Source organism: Podarcis cretensis (assembly GCF_951804945.1).
Source record: "Podarcis cretensis genome assembly, chromosome: 2".
Classification (NCBI taxonomy): Eukaryota; Metazoa; Chordata; class Lepidosauria; order Squamata; family Lacertidae; genus Podarcis; species Podarcis cretensis.
In genome coordinates this window covers 114,865,815-114,884,373 of record NC_137171.1, presented here as the reverse complement: position 1 = coordinate 114,884,373, position 18,559 = coordinate 114,865,815, and the positions used below count along the sequence as shown (strand labels likewise).

The 18,559-nt window shown below is 47.3% G+C and overlaps 1 protein-coding gene across 3 annotated transcripts in view; it reads right to left on the bottom strand.

The window, feature by feature from the left end:
* EHMT2 (euchromatic histone lysine methyltransferase 2) overlaps positions 1-18,559 on the bottom strand; it is a 45,718-nt gene that overhangs the window by 12,349 nt on the left and 14,810 nt on the right. For 2 of the 3 annotated variants that reach the window (XM_079958337.1, XM_079958339.1), the window contains 11 exons: positions 17,018-17,132; positions 16,108-16,209; positions 14,332-14,477; positions 13,332-13,475; positions 11,202-11,431; positions 9,932-10,120; positions 9,018-9,100; positions 7,203-7,330; positions 5,170-5,292; positions 2,975-3,076; positions 1,731-1,835 (listed from right to left, as the gene is read on the bottom strand). In XM_079958337.1, the coding sequence (XP_079814463.1) occupies positions 1,731-1,835; positions 2,975-3,076; positions 5,170-5,292; positions 7,203-7,330; positions 9,018-9,100; positions 9,932-10,120; positions 11,202-11,431; positions 13,332-13,475; positions 14,332-14,477; positions 16,108-16,209; positions 17,018-17,132 (1,467 nt within the window). The remainder of the gene's footprint in view (positions 1-1,730; positions 1,836-2,974; positions 3,077-5,169; positions 5,293-7,202; positions 7,331-9,017; positions 9,101-9,931; positions 10,121-11,201; positions 11,432-13,331; positions 13,476-14,331; positions 14,478-16,107; positions 16,210-17,017; positions 17,133-18,559) is intronic. The other variant, XM_079958338.1, reaches the window with a different exon arrangement.

Here is an 18,559-nt window from a genome sequence, read left to right as displayed (position 1 = left end):
TGTGCAGCAGAAGGGGGTGACAGAACGTTGAGGTGACTGGATGGACTGTACCACTCAAGGCTTCAAGTGAGATGGGGGTCACATTTATGAAACGCTCACCCACATTAAAATCAACAGAAAACCAGCACATTAAGAGGTAGAACATTTCCAGTGCTTTCTATTGGCAGAGAGTTGTGTGCTTTTTAAAAATGTGAATGCACATTTTCTTCAAAAAAATAATATTATTATTATTATTTATCAAATTTGTGATAAATTTGATAAGTGAAGGTCCTGTGTGTGCGTCTGGAGGCGGTTGGAGGATGGATGGTAGCTAACAGGTTGAGGATGGATCCTGACAAGACAGATGTGCTGTTTTGGGGGGACAGAAGGTGGTTGGATGTGGAGGATTCCCTGGTCCTGAATGGGGTAACTGTGCCCCTGAAGGACCAGGTGCGCCACCTGGGAGTCATTCTGGACTCAGAGCTGTCCATGGAGGCACAGGTCAAATCTGTGTCCAGGGCAGCTGTTTACCAGCTCCATCTGGTACGCAGGCCGATACCCTACCTGCCTGCAGGCTGTCTCACCAGAGTGGTGCATGCTCTGGTTATCTCTTGCGTGGACTACTGCAATGCGCTCTTGGACTTCCAAGCACAATTCAAAGTGTTGGTCCTGACCTTTAAAGCCCTAAACGGCCTCAGCCCAGTATACCTGAAGGAGCATCTCCACCTCCATCGTTCTGCCCGGACACTGAGGTCCAGTGCCAAGGGCCTTCTGGTGGTTCCCTTGCTGCAAGAAGCCAAGTTACAGGGAACCAGGCAGAGGGCCTTCTCGGTAGTGGCACCCGCCCTGTGGAACGCCCTCCCAGCAGATGTCAAAGGGAAAAATAACAACCAAACTTTAAGAAGACATCTGAAGGCAGCCCTGTTTAGGAAAGCTTTTTAATGTTTAATAGGTTATTGTATTTTAGTGTTTTGTTGGAAGCCGCCCAGAGTGGCTGGGGAAACACAGCCAGATGAGCGGGGTATAAATAATAAATTATTATTATTATTATTACTGCCCTTCATCCAAAGATATCAGAGTGGTTCACAGCATAAAAATGAAAAATGAAAAACACAAAATACATGATACAATCACGAATAAAAACAAAACAACCCCGTAACATTTCCGAGCACAAATCAAACTGTTGGTGCTGACCTTTAAAGCCCTAAACGGCCTCGGTCCTGTATACCTGAAGGAGCGTCTCCACCCCCATCGTTCAGCCCGGACACTGAGATCCAGCTCTGAGGGCCTTCTGGCGGTTCCCTCATTGCGAGAAGTGAGGTTACAGGGAACCAGGTAGAGGGCCTTCTCGGTAGTGGCGCCTGCCCTGTGGAACACCCTCCCAGCAGATGTCAAGGCAATAAACAACTATTTTACTTTTAAAAGACAACTGAAGGAGGCAGCCCTCTTTAGGGAAGTTTTTAATGTCTAATGCTGTATTGTTTTTAATATTCAGTAGGAAGCTGCCCAGGGTGGCTGGGGAGGCCCAGCCAAATGGGCGGGGTATAAATAGTAAATTATTATTATTATTATTATTATTATTATTATTATTATTATTATTATTATTATAATATAACCCCTCTCCCCACCTGCAGGCCAAAGTGGTACAGTCCATTTAATCTAGAGCAAGCCCCACCCACTTTTCTTTTGCGCCAGCTTTGCAAGCCTGAGCTCATCCTGCACGGGAGCCAGGGGACCAAAAACTCACATACATTGTCAGTCAACGTGACGTCGGCTCCACGGGTGAGAAGCATGCGGATCACCTCAATGTGCTTATGCTCAGCTGCCCAGATAATGGGAGTCCAACCGCCACTATCCTAAACATGGGAAAAGAGAGAGAGAGGAGGCTTGTGTGAGGGCAACAGCAGGCCTGTGGCTCAAAAGGCGGTTGTGTGCTATTGGAAGAATTGCACTGCCTGCCAATTAGCTGCTGGGCCAAGTTCAAGGTCAAGGTGTCAGAGTGGGCATCTCGCAGATACTGTTCTATCAAGAGGACTTTCCCTTCACCTGCTGAGAATTGGACCTCCGGTGCAAGAACAAAGCAAATCTCTCCCAAATAAATAATTATAATGTCTATTATGACATGAAGCATTGCTTTAGACACTTAAAGGTGAAGGTAAAGGTACCCCTGCCCGTACGGGCCAGTCTTGACAGACTCTGGGGTTGTGCGCCCATCTCACTTAAGAGGCCAGGGGCCAGCGCTGTCCGGAGACACTTCCGGGTCACGTGGCCAGCGTGACATCGCTGCTCTGGCCAGAGCCAGAGCCGCACACGGAAACGCCGTTTACCTTCCCGCTGGTAAGCGGTCCCTATTTATCTACTTGCACCCGGAGGTGCTTTCGAACTGCTAGGTTGGCAGGCGCTGGGACCGAGCAGCGGGAGCGCACCCCGCCGCAGGGATTCGAACCGCCGACCTTTCGATCGGCAAGTCCTAGGCGCTGAGGCTTTAACCCACAGCGCCACCTGCGTTTAGACACTTACAGAACACCTTTATTCAGTGAGGGAGGCTACCCAAACGTGATTTAGTTACCCATATTCATTTTGTTTGTTTTTAATTTTTATATATGTTTGTTCTCAACGATGATGGTTTTAGGCACATTTGTTTCTTAAACTAGTTTGTGGATTTTATCTATGCTTTACTTACAATTTCATTTCTGTACCGCATGAAGAGCTCTTTGACCAAGCAGTTTACAAACCACCTAAATAATTCGTTTTAAGCATTGCTGTATTTCAGTGTGCGTTTTCACAAAAGATGGTTGTAGAGCTGCTGTTTTCAATAAATCTGTTTTAAATATTTTTGCTCCCTCGTACACAGCTTCAACTATTTACACACAGATATGTGCGAGTGTGTAAGTGCCACAAAATAATAATCATGCACAGACCAAGATGTGGAGGGGAGGAGGGGAAACACTGCAAGTCCGCCCCAATTCCCACTTGCAACGAGCCCCTTTCTCACCTGGGCGTTGACATCCACCTGCCCTGTGGAGAGCAGCAAGCTGACCATCTCCACGTTTCCATTCTTGGCAGCGTGATGGAGACAGGTAGAGCCATCATCCTCCTGCAGTGGCACCAACCGGGATGATAAAAACCAGCAGAAATTTATTTATTGTGGTTTATTTATTCCTTCCTCCTGAAGGAGTCCAGGGGTGGCAAACATATCGATTTAGTGGTACCTTGGTAGTCGAAAGGAATCCATTCTGGAAGTCCGTTCGACTTCCCAAACGTTCAGAAACCAAGACGCAGCTTCCGACTGGCTGCACGTTCAGCTTCCAAAGAATGTTCGAAAACCGGAACAATTGCTTCCAGTTTTCAATCGTTCGGGAGCCAAAACGTACGCGTACCAAGGTGTACGAGTTCTGAGGTACAACTGTATATACGATGTGCATGTTTGTGTGTGTGTGTGTGTGTGTGTGTGTGTGTGTGTGTACACACACACACACACATATATATACAGTGGTGCCCCGCAAGACGAATGCCTCGCAAGACGAAAAACCTGCTAGACGAAAGGGTTTTCCGTTTTCCGAGGCGCTTCGCAAGACGAATTTCCCTATGGGCTTGCAAGTTTTTTCCCTTTCCCCCCCTTTTTCTAAGCCGCTAAGCGCAGCTTAGCCGCTAAGCCGCTAATAGCACTAATCCGCTAAGCCGCTAATAGGGATGCTTCGTAAGAGGAAAATACCGCTAGACGAAGAGACTCGCGGAACGGATTATTTTCGTCTTGCCAGGCACCACTGCATATATAAGCATTCTAAAACCACTTAGAACATTCTAGAAACATTCTCTCAGCCAGTAATCCCTGTGTTGTTAGGATCAGTATTTTCAGTCCCTGAACACTTAGGCGAACAGGGTGTTTTCGAATTCCTCTTGAAAGTCAGTGATGAGGGAGACAGATGCACCTCACACAGGGCATCCCACAAACACGTTGTGAGGCCAGCACTTAACCTGAGTAATTTAATGTGTGTGTAACAAGCATCTCATCATGCAACCCTACCATGTGTCCCTCGTCTGTTACTTCCCTGCACATTCCTCCCATGTTCACCTGACCTGATAGGAAGAGCAACAACTCAGCTGCCGTGTGTCTCCCTCACAAACTCCAGACAGGGCTGGAAAAAGAGTCCCTGCCTGAAACTCTGGAGAGCTGCTGCCAGCCTGTGTAGACAATACTGGGCTAGGTGGGCAAAATGTTGGGAACCACCCAGGTTCTCCTACCAAATCTCCTTTGCCCTCAGACAGCTATTCAACCTCAGCTCTAGCAATTAGCATGACCCACTCACACGACCCACTGTGGCCGGCCCCTCTCACACAGTGCAGTGTTCACAAAACAGGTTGTGTGCATGCCCCGCTGCAGACACGCATCACACAACGATGCTAATGTCAATCTAGCCCCTAGGCTACGTTTGCCTTGTTGCAGACGTGCAGAAATTCAACTTTCTGTTCAGGGAAGTTTTTAATGTGTGACATTTTGATGTATTTTTAATCTTTGTTGGAAGCCGCCCAGAGTGGCTGGGGAAACCCAGCCAGATGGGCGGGGTACAAATAATAAATTGTTGTTGTTGTTGTTGTTGTTATACAGGTGCACTTGTGGAATTCAAAGGCACAGAGGCCATTCCAGGGGTACATATAAGACCATAAGATGCACCTAGTTTTAGAGGGGGAGAACAAGAAAAAAAATATTCTCTCCCTCTCTGCGCAGCGCCACTGCAGAGAAGCACCAGGAGAAAACGGAGCCCCTTCCATTTCTCCTCCCGCTTCGCTGAAGGGGCGCTGGCAGAGAGGGAAAGCTGTGCAGCACCTCTCCAGCGAAGCAAAGCCAGAAGAGCAAGAGGGATCAGTGCGCACTGATCCCTCTCGCTCTCCTGGCTTCAGTGAAAGCAACGTGAAGCCTCCGGAGCAAGGCGGGAGCTCCCGCTGCACTCCGGAGGCTTCACGTTGCTTTCGCTGAAGCCATGGACCCTGCATTCGCTCCATAACACACACACACACATATTTCCCCTTACTTTTTAGGAGGGGAAAAGTGTGTCTTATAGAGCGAAAAATACGGTAAATAGCATCTCTGCCCCTACAACGAAACCCTCTCACAAACAGCCCAAATATCCCTCTAAGAGGGGTGCCTTCCCCACTCTCATCCACACAGATAATAATTCTCCTCTTGACCTTAGTGTAAACGCAGCCGCCTCTTTTGACCAGGTAACGTGCTAACTCCACATGGTTGTTTGCGACAGCCTCCATCAGCGGGGTCCGGCGTAATTTGTCCATCGTGTTTATATTAGCACCAGCCTGGGGGGCAGAAGAAAAGTTAAACAGGGCTTGTATATTCCCCACTGTGCAAGCCCAAACCTAGCTCACATGTCACACTAAACAGTTTAAGGGTAAAGGGACCCCTGACCATTAGGTCCAGTCGTGGCCAACTCTGGGGTTGCAGTGCTCATCTCGTTTTAATGGCTGAGGGAGCTGGCGTACAGCTTCCGTGTGGCCAGCACGACTAAGCCGCTTCTGGCGAACCAGAGCAGCACACGGAAACGCTGTTTACCTTCCCGCCGGAGCGGTACCTATTTATCTACTTGCACTTTGACGTGCTTTTGAACTGCTAGGTTGGCAGGAGCTGGGACCGAGCAACGGGAGCTCACCCTGTCACGGAGATTCGAACTGCCGACCTTCTGATCGGCAAGTCCTAGGCTCTGTGGTTTAATCCAAAGCGCCATCCGCGTCCCTTCTAAACAGTTTAGCCAGACACTAAAGGCTCACCTAGTTAGGATACGATAGGCCTAGTTTGTAGGAAAGGTCTAGTTTAGTCAACCAACGAAGATAGGCCTAATTTCGTATGTCATCGAGGAAGGATGGGCAGAGATATTAGAAACAAGGGGAAGTTTGAGTGGCTGAAGGTGGCAGAGTTGGTGAAGGGAAGGCTAAAGAATATAAGAAAAAGGATTGGGAAGAAAAGATGGGGCAAAACTGCAGACAGTTATATAGATCTAACAGATGGAATATTCTTGCCAATGACAGCTGGCCATCGAGTTTTGTTTGTTGTTACTTTTTGCTGTCATGATGTTTATTTCAGGGTGGATAAAAATCAATGATTTTAAATAAATAAAATCAATTTGTTTATTTATTTAAATTGGATTTTTTATATTTAAATTGGATTTTAAAAATAAAATGCTTTTGGAGGAAAAACCTTTCTAAAGATAGTTTTCTATTTAAGATACATTATAGTCATCAGGAAATAAGGATTTGTTTTAAGTTTTTCATGTGTGCTAAAACACAGTCTACGGTTGTTGTTTTTTAAAAAAATTGTTTAACCACATCAGTTAACAAACACGGATACATATGCTATAATGTTATTTATTGTTTTAGTTAAATAAACTGTATAAATTGCTATTAAGGAAATGATTATTTTTCTCCTTCCAGCAGAAAAATTGTCCAGATATAAACAGTTAACTTATTAAACCTCACAATAATTTCATAATTATCGGTCTGTGTATTTCTAACAGTATAACCAAATCAGTAATTTTTTATAGAACTGTAAAAACTACTCTGAAAATTTATTATTTCAAAAATGAAATCTTCATCTGGTTGTAAATATTGAGATTATACCAGCAGGCATGAGTCTTTCTGTAAAAAAAATTTTTTTTAATCAAATCACTGACTAGTGATTTAAAGTGTGATTTAAATCAATTTGATTTAAATCAAATTCACCCTGGTTTATATTTCTTTCATTCCTGTTCCAATTGCAAATTGTGGGTATGGGGAGTTCAGGGCAAAGAGTTCAGCTTGTATCCAGGAGAGGATAGAAAGGCAGCAGAGGCCCAAATGTGTTGGTTTCTGTTTCCCTCACTGAGCAGCTGCTGGTAGTCACAAGACTATGTTTTCATTCCACAGTCCAGATACTGTTGGATTGCCACGGGAAAGGGAGACGGGATGTGACGTTTACTGGTTTCCCGTTTCCTTGTTCTGTCATTTCGTTGTTGGAGTTGCTCTCTGCTTCTCACAGAGATGTATATTTGTATGCTCTCTGCATAGCTTAGAAATAAAGCTTAGCAATGTAGCCATATCTGCCTCATCCTTCTGTTGGGTGTTTTATACTCTGCTGGGCTCAAGTGAAGATGAGCCGTATCAGCTCGGAGGACCGGAGCTGAATTTTACTAACAAAATACACAGACACACGACACAAACACACACACGTGTCGCACCTGCAGCAGGACATGGCAGATTTCCAGGAAGCCCTTCTGTGCCGCGGCATGCAGCGGGAACCGCTTGCTCTGCTGCTCGCTCTGGAAATTGGGGTCCAAGGTGTCCACTGGAAAGGAAGGGCAGACGTCTGGGAGCCGAGAGAGATAAAGCAACTTGCTAAGCAGGACGCCTCAGGGCTACTTCCCAAGCGCATGCAGAAGCGGCTACAAGAAGCAAGTCACTAACCTCCCTAACACGGATTTCAGTCCTTGGGCATGAAGAGGCGTTGAAAGACTGGGAAAGAAACCTGTCTTTTCACTGCTCTCTTCAGAAGGCCCTCCTCGAAACCGTCAGGGGTCTGTGCGCATTCCGTTTGAGAGCTCACAAAACCCCAAGGGAACAGAGGAGGCTGCTTTATACAGAGTCAGACCATTGGGTCCACTGCCCACTAAGCTGCGGCCGTTCCCCAGGCAAGAGGGGTTTTGCATGCACCCTAAGGGTCCCCGACGCTTGTGCCCTAGACGTCTTCATATGCTGCCTACTGAAATTGATGGATGCTGAGACACAGTTTGCAAAAACAGATACAGTGGTACCTCGGGTTACAGACGCTTCAGGTTATGCGTTTTCAGGTTGCGCACCGCGCCAAACCCAGAAGTACCGGAACGGGTTACTTCCAGGTTTCGGCACTTGTGCATGCGCAGAAGCACCACATCACACTTTGCGCATAATAATAATAATTTATTATTTGTACCCCGCCCATCTGGCTGGGCTTCCCCAGCCACTCTGGGCGGCTTCCAACCAAATATTCAAATGCAGTAATACATCCAACATTAAAAGCTTGCCTAAACAGGGCTGCCTTCAGATGCAGAAGAGCCGAATCGCGACCCGTCCGTGCGCAGACGCGGCGCTGTGGGTTGCGAACGTGCCTCCCGCACGGATCACGTTCGCAACTCGAGGTTCCACTGTAGAAATGTTTTAAAGCATGCAGCCCACAAGAGCATTCCCGAACCACCTCTTAGCCATATTATGGGGGTACTCTGTTAATTACTTAATTAATTAATTAATTAATTAATTTTTATGTAATTTGTATATTGCCCTATACCCACAGGTCTCAGGGCGGTTACAACATAAAACCACAATATAAAAACACATAATAACAACAAACAACAACAACAACAACAACCCCAACACATTTTAAAAGGGCATTGGATATCAATCAGCCAAAAGCCTGGTTTAAGAGGAATGTTTTTGCCTGGCGCCTAAAGGTGTATAATGAAGGCACCAGGTGAGCCTCCCTGGGGAAAGCGTTCCCCAAATGAGAAGCCACTGCAGAAAAGGCCCTGTTCTTGTGTTGCCACCCTCCGGACCTCTTGTGGGGGGGGGGTGTGCACACGAAGAAGGGGCCTCAGATGATCTCAGGGTCCAGGTAGGTTCATAGGCAAAGAGGTGGTCCTGGGGGTACTGAGGTCCTGAGCTGTTAAAGGCTTTAGAGGTCAAAACCAGGACTTTTTTTATTTTTAAAGTACAGTGGTACCTCAGGTTACAGACGCTTCAGGTTACAGACTCCGCTAACCCAGAAATAGTACCTCGGGTTAAGAACTTTGCTTCAGGATGAGAACAGAAATCGTGCTCCGGCGGCCCGGCGGCAGCAGGAGGCCCCATTAGCTAAAGTGGTGCTTCAGGTTAAGAACAGATTCAGGTTAAGTACGGACCTTCGGAACGAATTAAGTACTTAACCTGAGGTACCACTGTATGCTTGTTTTTGCCACTAGCCTCCCCATCTGAATGTCTACAACGCAGAGGAATCAGAGAAAAGGATGCTCAGAGGTACTTACGCAACATCAGGACCACTTTCTGGAGCTCCCCTTGCTTGACCGAGAGATAGAGCTGGCGGGGGTGAAAACGCAGCTTCTTGCGCCTGAGAGAGATCACAAAGGAGCCAGTGTGTTGTGGCGGTTAGAGTGTCGGACTACGGCCTGGGAGACCACGGTTTGAACCCCTACTTGGGCAGGAAGCTCACTGGGTGACGTTGGGCCAGTGACTCATTCTCAGCTTAACCTACTTCGCAGGGTTGTTGCGGGGATTAAATGACCCGGTGGAGAACCATGCAACCCCCTTGAGCTCCATGGAGAAAAAGGTGGGATATAAATGCAACCGATAAATAACAAAATAAATAAGAGGAAGCTTTCTCTCCGGCCGATGCCTTTGCCCCACATGCAAATATTTAAAATTGCCCCTAATCTGCTTTACTGTAAAACCCCACGACACTGCTTGAAGTTAATAAATATTCACCAATACAATAAAAACAGTAATAAAGGTAAAGGATCCCTGGATGGCTAAATCTAGTCAAAGGTGACTATGGGGTTGCGGCGCTCATCTCGCTTTCAGGCCGAGGGAGCCGGCCTTTGTCCACAGACAGCTTTCCGAGTCATGTGGCCAGCATGACTAAACTGCTTCTGGCACAATGGGACACCGAGACGGAAACCAGAGTGCACGGAAACGCCATGTGCCTTCCTGCCGCAGAGGTGCCTATTTATCTACTTGCGCCGGTGTGCTTTCGAACTGCTAGGTTGGCAGAAGCTGGGACAGAGAAACGAGAGTTTACCCCATCACGGGGATTTGAACTGCCAACCTTTTGATCGGCAATCCCAAGAGGCTCAGTGGTTTAGATCACAGCACCACCTGCGTCCCAATAATAGCCACTCTTGCTTCCATGAAAACAGAGAGAGCGAGAGAGTGCTTCACTTACCGCTCGGATTCCTGTACCACCAGGGCCCGCTCCAATTGTTCCCGGCCGGGCCCTGGAGGCAGGCCTTGAGCGGACAGTACCGCCCCGTTTGGTAGGGTCAGCCGTGGCCCCGCACTGTCGATCCCTGGGCCGAGACCCGCCATATCGTCCTGCGGGGGCTCTACGCTTGAGCCCCCCCGCATCCGAGCACTGAGGAAAGGAGATTACAAAGAGCTGTGAAATAATCTTGTACACACTATACAGTGGTACATATCCTTCATGTTACATACGCTTCAGGTTACAGACTCAGCTAACCCAGAAATAGTACCTCGGGTTAAGAACTTCGCTTCAGGATGAGAACAGAAATTGTGCTCCGGCAGCGGGAGGCCCCATTAGCTAAAGTGGTGCTTCAGGTTAAGAACAGTTTCAGGTTAAGAACAGACCCGCAGAACGAATTAAGTACTTAACCCGAGGTACCACTGTACATTTAAAGCGCAATGACACCCCAGTAACAGACTTGGTTCCCCCCACCCCACCCCCCAAAAATCTTGGGAACTGTAGTTTTCTACTGGTGCTATTAGAAGAACCCTCAGAGAGCTCCAATTCCAAGAGTGGTTTAACAATCCCTCTTCCCAGGGAACTCTGGGAATCGTAGCTCTTTGCTAAAATTATGCATTGTTTATGGTAAATATTTTTCTATTGTCTAATCTTTCTTTTTTCCTTCTTTTCTAAACATTGATAGAAATATGAAAATAATTATGTATATATGCATATGACTGAAATTTGTTTTTTGTTTTTTATATTCTTGTATTATTTAATAAAATTAATTTTAAAAAAATTAAAAAATACAATTATGCATTTATTTCTCATCTCCTCTGAGAGAGATGAGAAATAAATGCATACTGTATTTTTTGCTCTATAAGACTCACTTTTTCCCTCCTAAAAAGTAAGGGGAAATGTGTGTGCGTCTTATGGAGCGAATGCAGGCTGCGCAGCTATCCCAGAAGCTAGAACAGTGAGAGGGATTGCTGCTTTCACTGCACAGCGATCCCTCTTGCTGTTCTGGCTTCTGAGATTCATAATATTTTTTTTATTGTTTTCCTCCTCCAAAAACTAGGTGCGTCTTGTGGTCTGGTGCGTCTCACAGAGCGAAAAATACGGTAAATGTTTCGTACAATGTTTTATTTTAGGCTTAATGTCTAAAAACGTAAGTCACCAAGGAAAAGCCCGCATTATTCATTTTCTGAGAAGCCAGAGGTCCTGGTTTCTAGCTGGCCATCATTGGTCTCACCTGGGCTGGGTAGTGTCAGCACGACCTGTGCTCTCAGAGGCTCCCTGGCCGTGAGAAGGTGGAATGGGGACAGGAGTGGAGGTGTCCGCCTTGGCTATCGTGATCTCCTGGGCCTCAGAAGCATCTTCCCCACAGTGCGGACAGAAGATCATGCCGTTGAGCTGCGACACGCAGGCCTTGTGGAAGCGATGGGCCACGCGGAAGTCAGGGTGGCACTCCAAAAAGGTGCCCTGGGGCAGGAAAACAGGCCGTGAAGGATCGGAAAGGGGCAAGGGAAATAATAATAATAATAAATTTTATTTATACCCCGCCCTCCCCAGCCAAGACCGGGCTCGGGGTGGCTAACACCAAATATAAAAACAATTGATTAGAATACAGCTTAAAAAACAAAATTAAAATACAACATTCAAACATTAAAATCCAGCCTCATTTCAGTGGAACTCAATTAAAAACTTTTGAGGGGATAAAAACATTAAGTCTTCACCAAGGCTAACTATCCAGACTGGTCCTACATGGGCTAGGAAAAAGCCAGGGAAGTCCCCAAATAGGAGTTCCATCACAGAAGGAGAAAGGAAAAAAGAAAGAGGGGAAGGGGATCAAGTTGATTCCAAGCCAAAGGCCAGGCGGAACAACTCTGTCTTACAGGCCCTGTGGAAAGAAATCAGATCCTGCAGAGCCCTGGTCTCATGAGGCAGAGCGTTCCACCAGGGGCCAGTGCTGAGAAGGCCCTGGCTCTGGTTGAGGCTGACCTGACTTCCTTAGGGCCCAGGACCCCTAGGTTGCTATTTATGGACCTTAAGGTCCTCTGTAGGGCATATCGGGAGAGGCGGTCCCGTAGGTACGAGGGTCCTCAGGAAACTCCTGAGCTCGATGGCTGAGCTTCCAGAAGTGTCCCAGAGCCCTCTCCAGACAAAGGCGGCAAACAAGGATGGGAAGCAAAGGGCCTTGGCAACTGCCAAGCTGTAAGAAACCTCTCTGGGTTGACAGGGCCTAGTGTAAATATTGGAAGCCTGGCTTCTTCCTGCTGCAGTTCAGACCTGAGCCTCAACAACAGGCCTCAAGGGACCTTGGCTTGCCCCTGGTCTGGCTCCAAGTATTAAACTGCCCCAAGATGCCGAGATGGGCACTGGGTTGGGTGGCTTAAAAAGAGGATTAGATAAATTCATGGGAAGATAAGGCTGGATCAGCCATGGCAGGTCTGCCTCCACTGTCAAAGGCAGCATGCCTCTGAATATTAAAGGTAAAGGGACCCCTGACCATTAGGTCCAGTCGTAGCCGACTCTGGGGTTGCGGCGCTCATCTCGCTTTACTGGCCGAGGGAGCCGGCGTGCAGCTTCCGGGTCATGTGACCAGCATGACTAAGCTGCTTCTGGCGAACCAGAGCAGCGCACAGAAACACTGTTTACCTTCCCGCCAGAGCGGTACCTATTTATCTACTTGCACTTTTGACGTGCTTTCGAACTGCTAGGTTGGCAGGAGCTGGGACCGAGCAACGGGAGCTCACCCCGTCGCAGGGATTCGAACCGCCAACCTTCTGATCGGCAAGTCCTAGGCTTTGTGGTTTAACCCACAGCACCACCTGCGTCCCGCCTCTGAATATTATTATTGATTAAATTTGTATACCACCCTATACCCATCAATCTCAGGGCGGTTCACAACATGAATACCTGTTGGTAGGACTCGCAAGTTGGGCACCTGCTTGCTGGCTTCCCAGAGGATGCTGGACTTGATAAGCCTTTGGCCTTATCCAGCTATGTTCTCATCTACACTTTTATTCCCACAGCCCTAAAAAACAACAACTGCCAGCAACATTTATATTCCACGTTTCTTTCATCACGGGATTCTCAAAGGATCATCTATTTGGGCACAGACCAGACCCAGACCTGTTTAGCTTTGAGACTTGCGGTCTGGGTGGTACACAAATTTAAGTAATAATATTAATAATGAGGTGGCTTCATCTGCTTTGAGGCCATGCTATGTTCTTTCACCAGGGCCCCAGCACAGACAGGTGCAATCTGGAATCCAATCTTCCTCTCAGACGCCTCATGAGTTCTGGTGGTGCCTCCCCAATTGTGACTTGCTAGCAAGTCCTGCAAACCAAACACCCTCCTTTGGGTTTCCTTTCCTCACCGCAGTGCAGAAGTAGCCACACCCAGGGCAGCAGTGATGCTTCACCATTCTGGCTCGGTGGGCCTCGCACAGGACCATGAGGGGAACGCGGCTGGAGGGACGCATCGTCTCCCGCTTCAAGATGCTACTGCTGCAGCCGTTCAGCTGTGAATAAGCAAACAAGATGGTCGCTCTCTTGCTCTCTACGGCCTACGACTCACATTGGAGGCAGGGCAGTACAGCTTTAGACTGCTCACATGCCCAAATGCTCCTCTATCTATCTATCTATCTATCTATCTATCTATCTATCTGTGTTTCTGTGTGCATGCACAACACCTTTCAGAGACATTTTGGCACTCTTCTTCCATTTAACTTTGAGTCAGAGAGAGGGGGGGGGAGAGAGAGATGTCTCACGACAGGATGAACCTGATGCATGACACGCACAGGTAATAATGATAATGATGGCGATAATAACAATAGTAATCGCTTTCATCACCATCGCTAGTAATTATTACGCTTAAGCATTAGAAACTGGAACAAAATGTTGCAGTGTATCCTTTTCCTAACAGGGCACTCCCATTCAGGGTTCCAGACAGCCATTTTTTTAATTAATTAAAAGCATTTCTGGCCTGCTGGCCACTGCAAACAATTTCCTCCAGACAAGATCATTCCACTCTTCCACAAACACCCCCTTGATTTTCTTCTCCAGCTGAAGCTCTGCATTCTGTAACGACTGAGAATAAGTCGTCCTCACTGGGCTGCTGATGGATCTGTTTGTTTGTTCTGTCCCCTTAAGGTTTAATTGTTTCTATATATATATATATATGCACTTCCGCAAACCTTGGGGCAGCCCTCTCATTTTCATCACCTGAGTTTGCTGCTAAAAGGAAAAAGCGATGATGCTTTATAATAAATGAAGGGCCTGCAATGGATCTCCAGGGTTGTAACGGGACAAAAGGAGGAGGAGGCCTCTAATATATGTTCAATAACAGCTTCTTCCAGATATCCCCTATTTTCTTACCTCTCCATCCGCACTCTCAGTTGCCATGCATTGATTTCCAGCTTGCTGGCTGAGGCGCTCAATGGTTGGAGCTTCCATGCGGCAGGAGCAGAGGGGCAACTCCTCAAAGCGCTCCGTCTCCAGAGAACTCGTCTCATTCGACACCCCTGTAGCGGGGAAGAAAAAGGGGAGGAAATAGGACCCAGAAATGGCTGCTTTTCACAAAACAAAACCCTGCCTCTACTGCATAGCCTTCTCCCTGGATGCTGCAACCATCCCCTGGTCGCACAAGTAGCATCCAAAACCCTCCTCTATTAACCCTTTACAGAAATGGCGTTTGGCACTTGAGGTTGAAAACACTTTTAAGCTAGCTATTTATGTTCGTGGAGCAATCTTAATGCACGTGAGCCACAAAGTTTTAAAATGGCATCTTCACTGGCGTTAGCATTCCAATCAATTTAATCCTCCTAAATACTTAAAATGTACATTACGGAGAATATAATACGGTTCTCGTTAAATGGAGAGGCATCTTTAATAATATTCAGAGGGCCTTCTCGGTAGTGGCGCCCGCCCTGTGGAACATCCTACCATCAGATGTCAAGGAAATAAACAACTATCTGACTTTTAGAAGACACCTGAAGGCAGCCCTGTTTAGGGAAGTTTTTATTGTGTTTTTATTATGTTGGGACTGGGGAGGCCCAGCCAGATGGGTGAGGTATAAGTAATGATTTTATTTATTTATTTATTTATTGGCATTAAAGTTTTTAATGTCTGACGTTTTATCGCTTTATTATTATTCTGTTGGGAAACCCCGCCAGATGGGTGGGGTATTAAGAATAACAACAACAACAACAACAACAATAATAATATATTATATCCTTTTAATGTGAACTATGTTTGAATACTGCTTGGGGTAGGTTTTTGGTTTTTTTAAAGCCTCCTCAATTTGTCAGAATAACAGTACCAAACTATAGAACAGAACAGTTCTCATTAAAAGGACAGACATCTTAAATAATTATATCCCTTTAACAAGAACGTCACTTGAATTCTGTTTGGGGTTTTTTAAGTCTCCTCAGTTTGTGAAAATAACAGTATCAATATAAAAAAAATGACAATTAGTGACTTTTCAAAATGAATCTCGAGGCAGAACCAGTAAAATCTGACACCTGAGGCAAACCACCTCAACTTGCCTAACAGTAAAGAGTTTTGCCCTGATGTCTTCTATTTATAGCCAATGGATATGAATAATATTCAAATAAGTTTTTTTTAACAATTCTCCTTGCCTTCTATTCTGGGGCGACCTAGGCTGTTAAGATTGCTTTCAAAGACCAATTAAAACTAGTTGCACATAAACACAGAGAGACTAGACAAGTCAGTTTTTAAAAACTTGGGTATGGGTGTGCATGGAGACATCGCAACTCCTAAATGAAGTCTATTGGGTACCCAGACTCTGGTTGGGTTGAGCAGCAAGGAGACTTCATTCTGCATTTGCTATCAGTGGTCAAGATGTTCCCCTCTCCTAAGAAGGGGCCTGCTGCCACCATCGCTTCCTGATCACCAGCGTGCCCAGTGTTAAAAGAGGTTATTTTAAACTGAGGCAAAGTCTCTCAAGCTCCGTCCACTGAGGAGGACACAGGCATGAAAACTTCTCTTAGGTCAACCTCCTGCGACCTTCAGATGGACTACAACTCCCATCAGTCCCAGCGAGCGCAAGAGGCGAACAAGGAAGTAGTGAACAAGGCTTGCTCAAAGCCACCCAACCCACAAATTCATAGCTGGGTTTGGGTTTGGACGCACCGGCATTGTTGGGGGACAGCGCCCCCTGGTTGGGCAGTTCCAAACAGCCAAGAGGCACCTCCGTGTACTCGCTCTGTGTGGTTGCTGGGCCACCATTCAGCCCTGGAGAGGGAGAAAGAGAAAAAGGAATGTCTGAAGGGAAGGGAAAACCATTCCAGCCTGCCAGGTGTCTCTGCACTTCGTCTTTTAAAAAAATTAATGCCAAATTCCACTGCAAGGATGTCAAGCCTCACGGAGGCCCTCCAAATATCGTTGGACTACGAATCCCATCATCCATTGCCATTGGCCATTCTGTCTAGGACTTCTGGGAAATGGCGGTTTAACATCGGCTGGGGCTATAGACGGAGCAGCACAGCCTTGGCTGAGAGAGACAGAAGGGCTGTGAGGATACACTGGACGGGGCTGGCCAATATACAACACGCTATATCATGGGTTTTGTATTACTTAGCACTACAAGGGGGGAAGTGGAGAAAGCTGTGGCCCTCCAGATGTTATGAGATCACAGCTTCCATCGTCCCTGGCCATGCCGACTGGGGCTGATGGGAGTTGGAGTCCAGCATCATCTGGAGGTTCCCCAACCATGTCTTACTGGTACAATGGTACCTTGGGTAAAGAACTTAATTCGTTCCGGAGGTCCGTTCTTAACCAGAAAGTGTTCTTAACCTGAGGTACCACTTTAGCTAATGGGGCCTCCTGCTGCTGCCACGTGATTTCTGTTCTCATCCTGAGGTAAAGTTCTTAACCCGAGGTACTATTTCTGGGTTAGTGGAGTCCGTAACCTGAAGCGTCCTTAACCTGAAGCATCTGTAACCCAAGGTACCACTGTACTGCTCTTGTTGTTGCTTCATCTTCCTAACTTTCTCCCTCCCATCCCAGGTCGTGGCTCTGGAGCCATCAGACAAGCACTCACCTCTGGCATCCTTGGGGTTTGGTTCTTTGCGCTTCCGTTTGCGCATCGGCTTGACCCAGGGGCTGTCGTTCCGCCAGCGCTTCCTGGCCTTTCGTTTGGAGCTGGAGGCTGCGCTCTGGAGCAGGAAAAGGGGCAGGGTGAGAAAACGAAGTCTGAGGAAGGTGCTGTTGTTCGATTGGGAAGCCTCAAGTTCCACCTCTGGCTTCTCCACTTAGGAACATATAAGAAGCTGCCTTATACAGAAGGACCAGGTGCGCAGCCTTGGAGTCATTTTGGACTCACAGCTGTTCATGGAGGCGCAGGTCAATTCTGTGTCCAGGGCAGCTGTTTACTAGCTCCATCTGGTACACAGGCTGAGACTCTACCTGCCCGCGGACTGTCTTGCCAGAGTGGTGCATGCTCTAGTTATCTCCCGCTTGGACTACTGCAATGCGCTCTATGTGGGGCTACCTTTGAAGGTGACCCAGAAACAACAACTAATCCAGAATGCGGCAGCTAGACTGGTGACTGGAAGCGGCCGAGACCACATAACACCGGTCTTGAAAGAATTACACTGGCTCCCAGTACATTTCCGAGCACAATTCAAAGTGTTGATGCTGACCTTTAAAGCCCTAAATGGCCTCAGTCCAGTATACCTGAAGAAGCATCTCCACCCCCATCGTTCTGCCCAGACACTGAGGTCCAGCACCAAGGGCCTTCTAGTGGTTCCCTCACTGTGAGAAGCCAAGTTACAGGGAACCAGGCAGAGGGCCTTCTCGGTAGTGGCACCCGCCCTGTGGAACACCCTTCCACCAGATGTCAAAGAGAACAACAACCGCCAGACTTTTAGAAGACATCTGAAGGAAGCCCTGTTTAGGGAAGCTTTTACAGTGGTGCCTCGCAAGACGAAAAGAATCCGTTCCGCGAGTCTCTTCGTCTAGCAGTTTTTTCGTCTTGCGAGGCAACCCTATTAGCAGCTTAGCGGATTAGTTTTCGTCTTGCGAAGCAAGCCCATAGGGAAATTCGTCTTGCGAAGCGCCTTGAAAAACGGAAAACCCTTTCGTCTAGCGGGTTTTTCGTCTTGCGAGGCATTCGTCTTGCGGGGCACCACTGTAATGTTTAACAGATTATTGTATTTTAATATTTTGTTGGAAGCCGCCCAGAGTGGCCGGGGAAACCCAGCCAGATTGGCAGGGTACAAATAATATATTTGTAGTAGTAGTAGTAGTAGTAGTAGTAGTAGTAGTAGTATTCTGAGGCCACAATCACCCCACACGGTTGAAACCGGGTAACCCCCAAGGGAAGAAGGCTCAGAGCCTGGGGAGAAGTGGTGAGATGACAATGAGTGGTCAGAGGGTGAAGATTGGGAGGACGAGGTGTTGGAAGCTGAAGAGGTCACAGAGCTAAGTGAGCAGGAAGAAGCTGAGGAAGAGAAAGTCCAGAATCAGAGGCGGAAGCTGAAGCAGGAGGCGAGGGGGGCCAAGAGGCAGAGCTGAGTCAGGCTTGGGAAGAAGTCAAAGTATCTCCTCCCGCTGCTGCGACCAGCTCCCCTCCGCCTTGGTC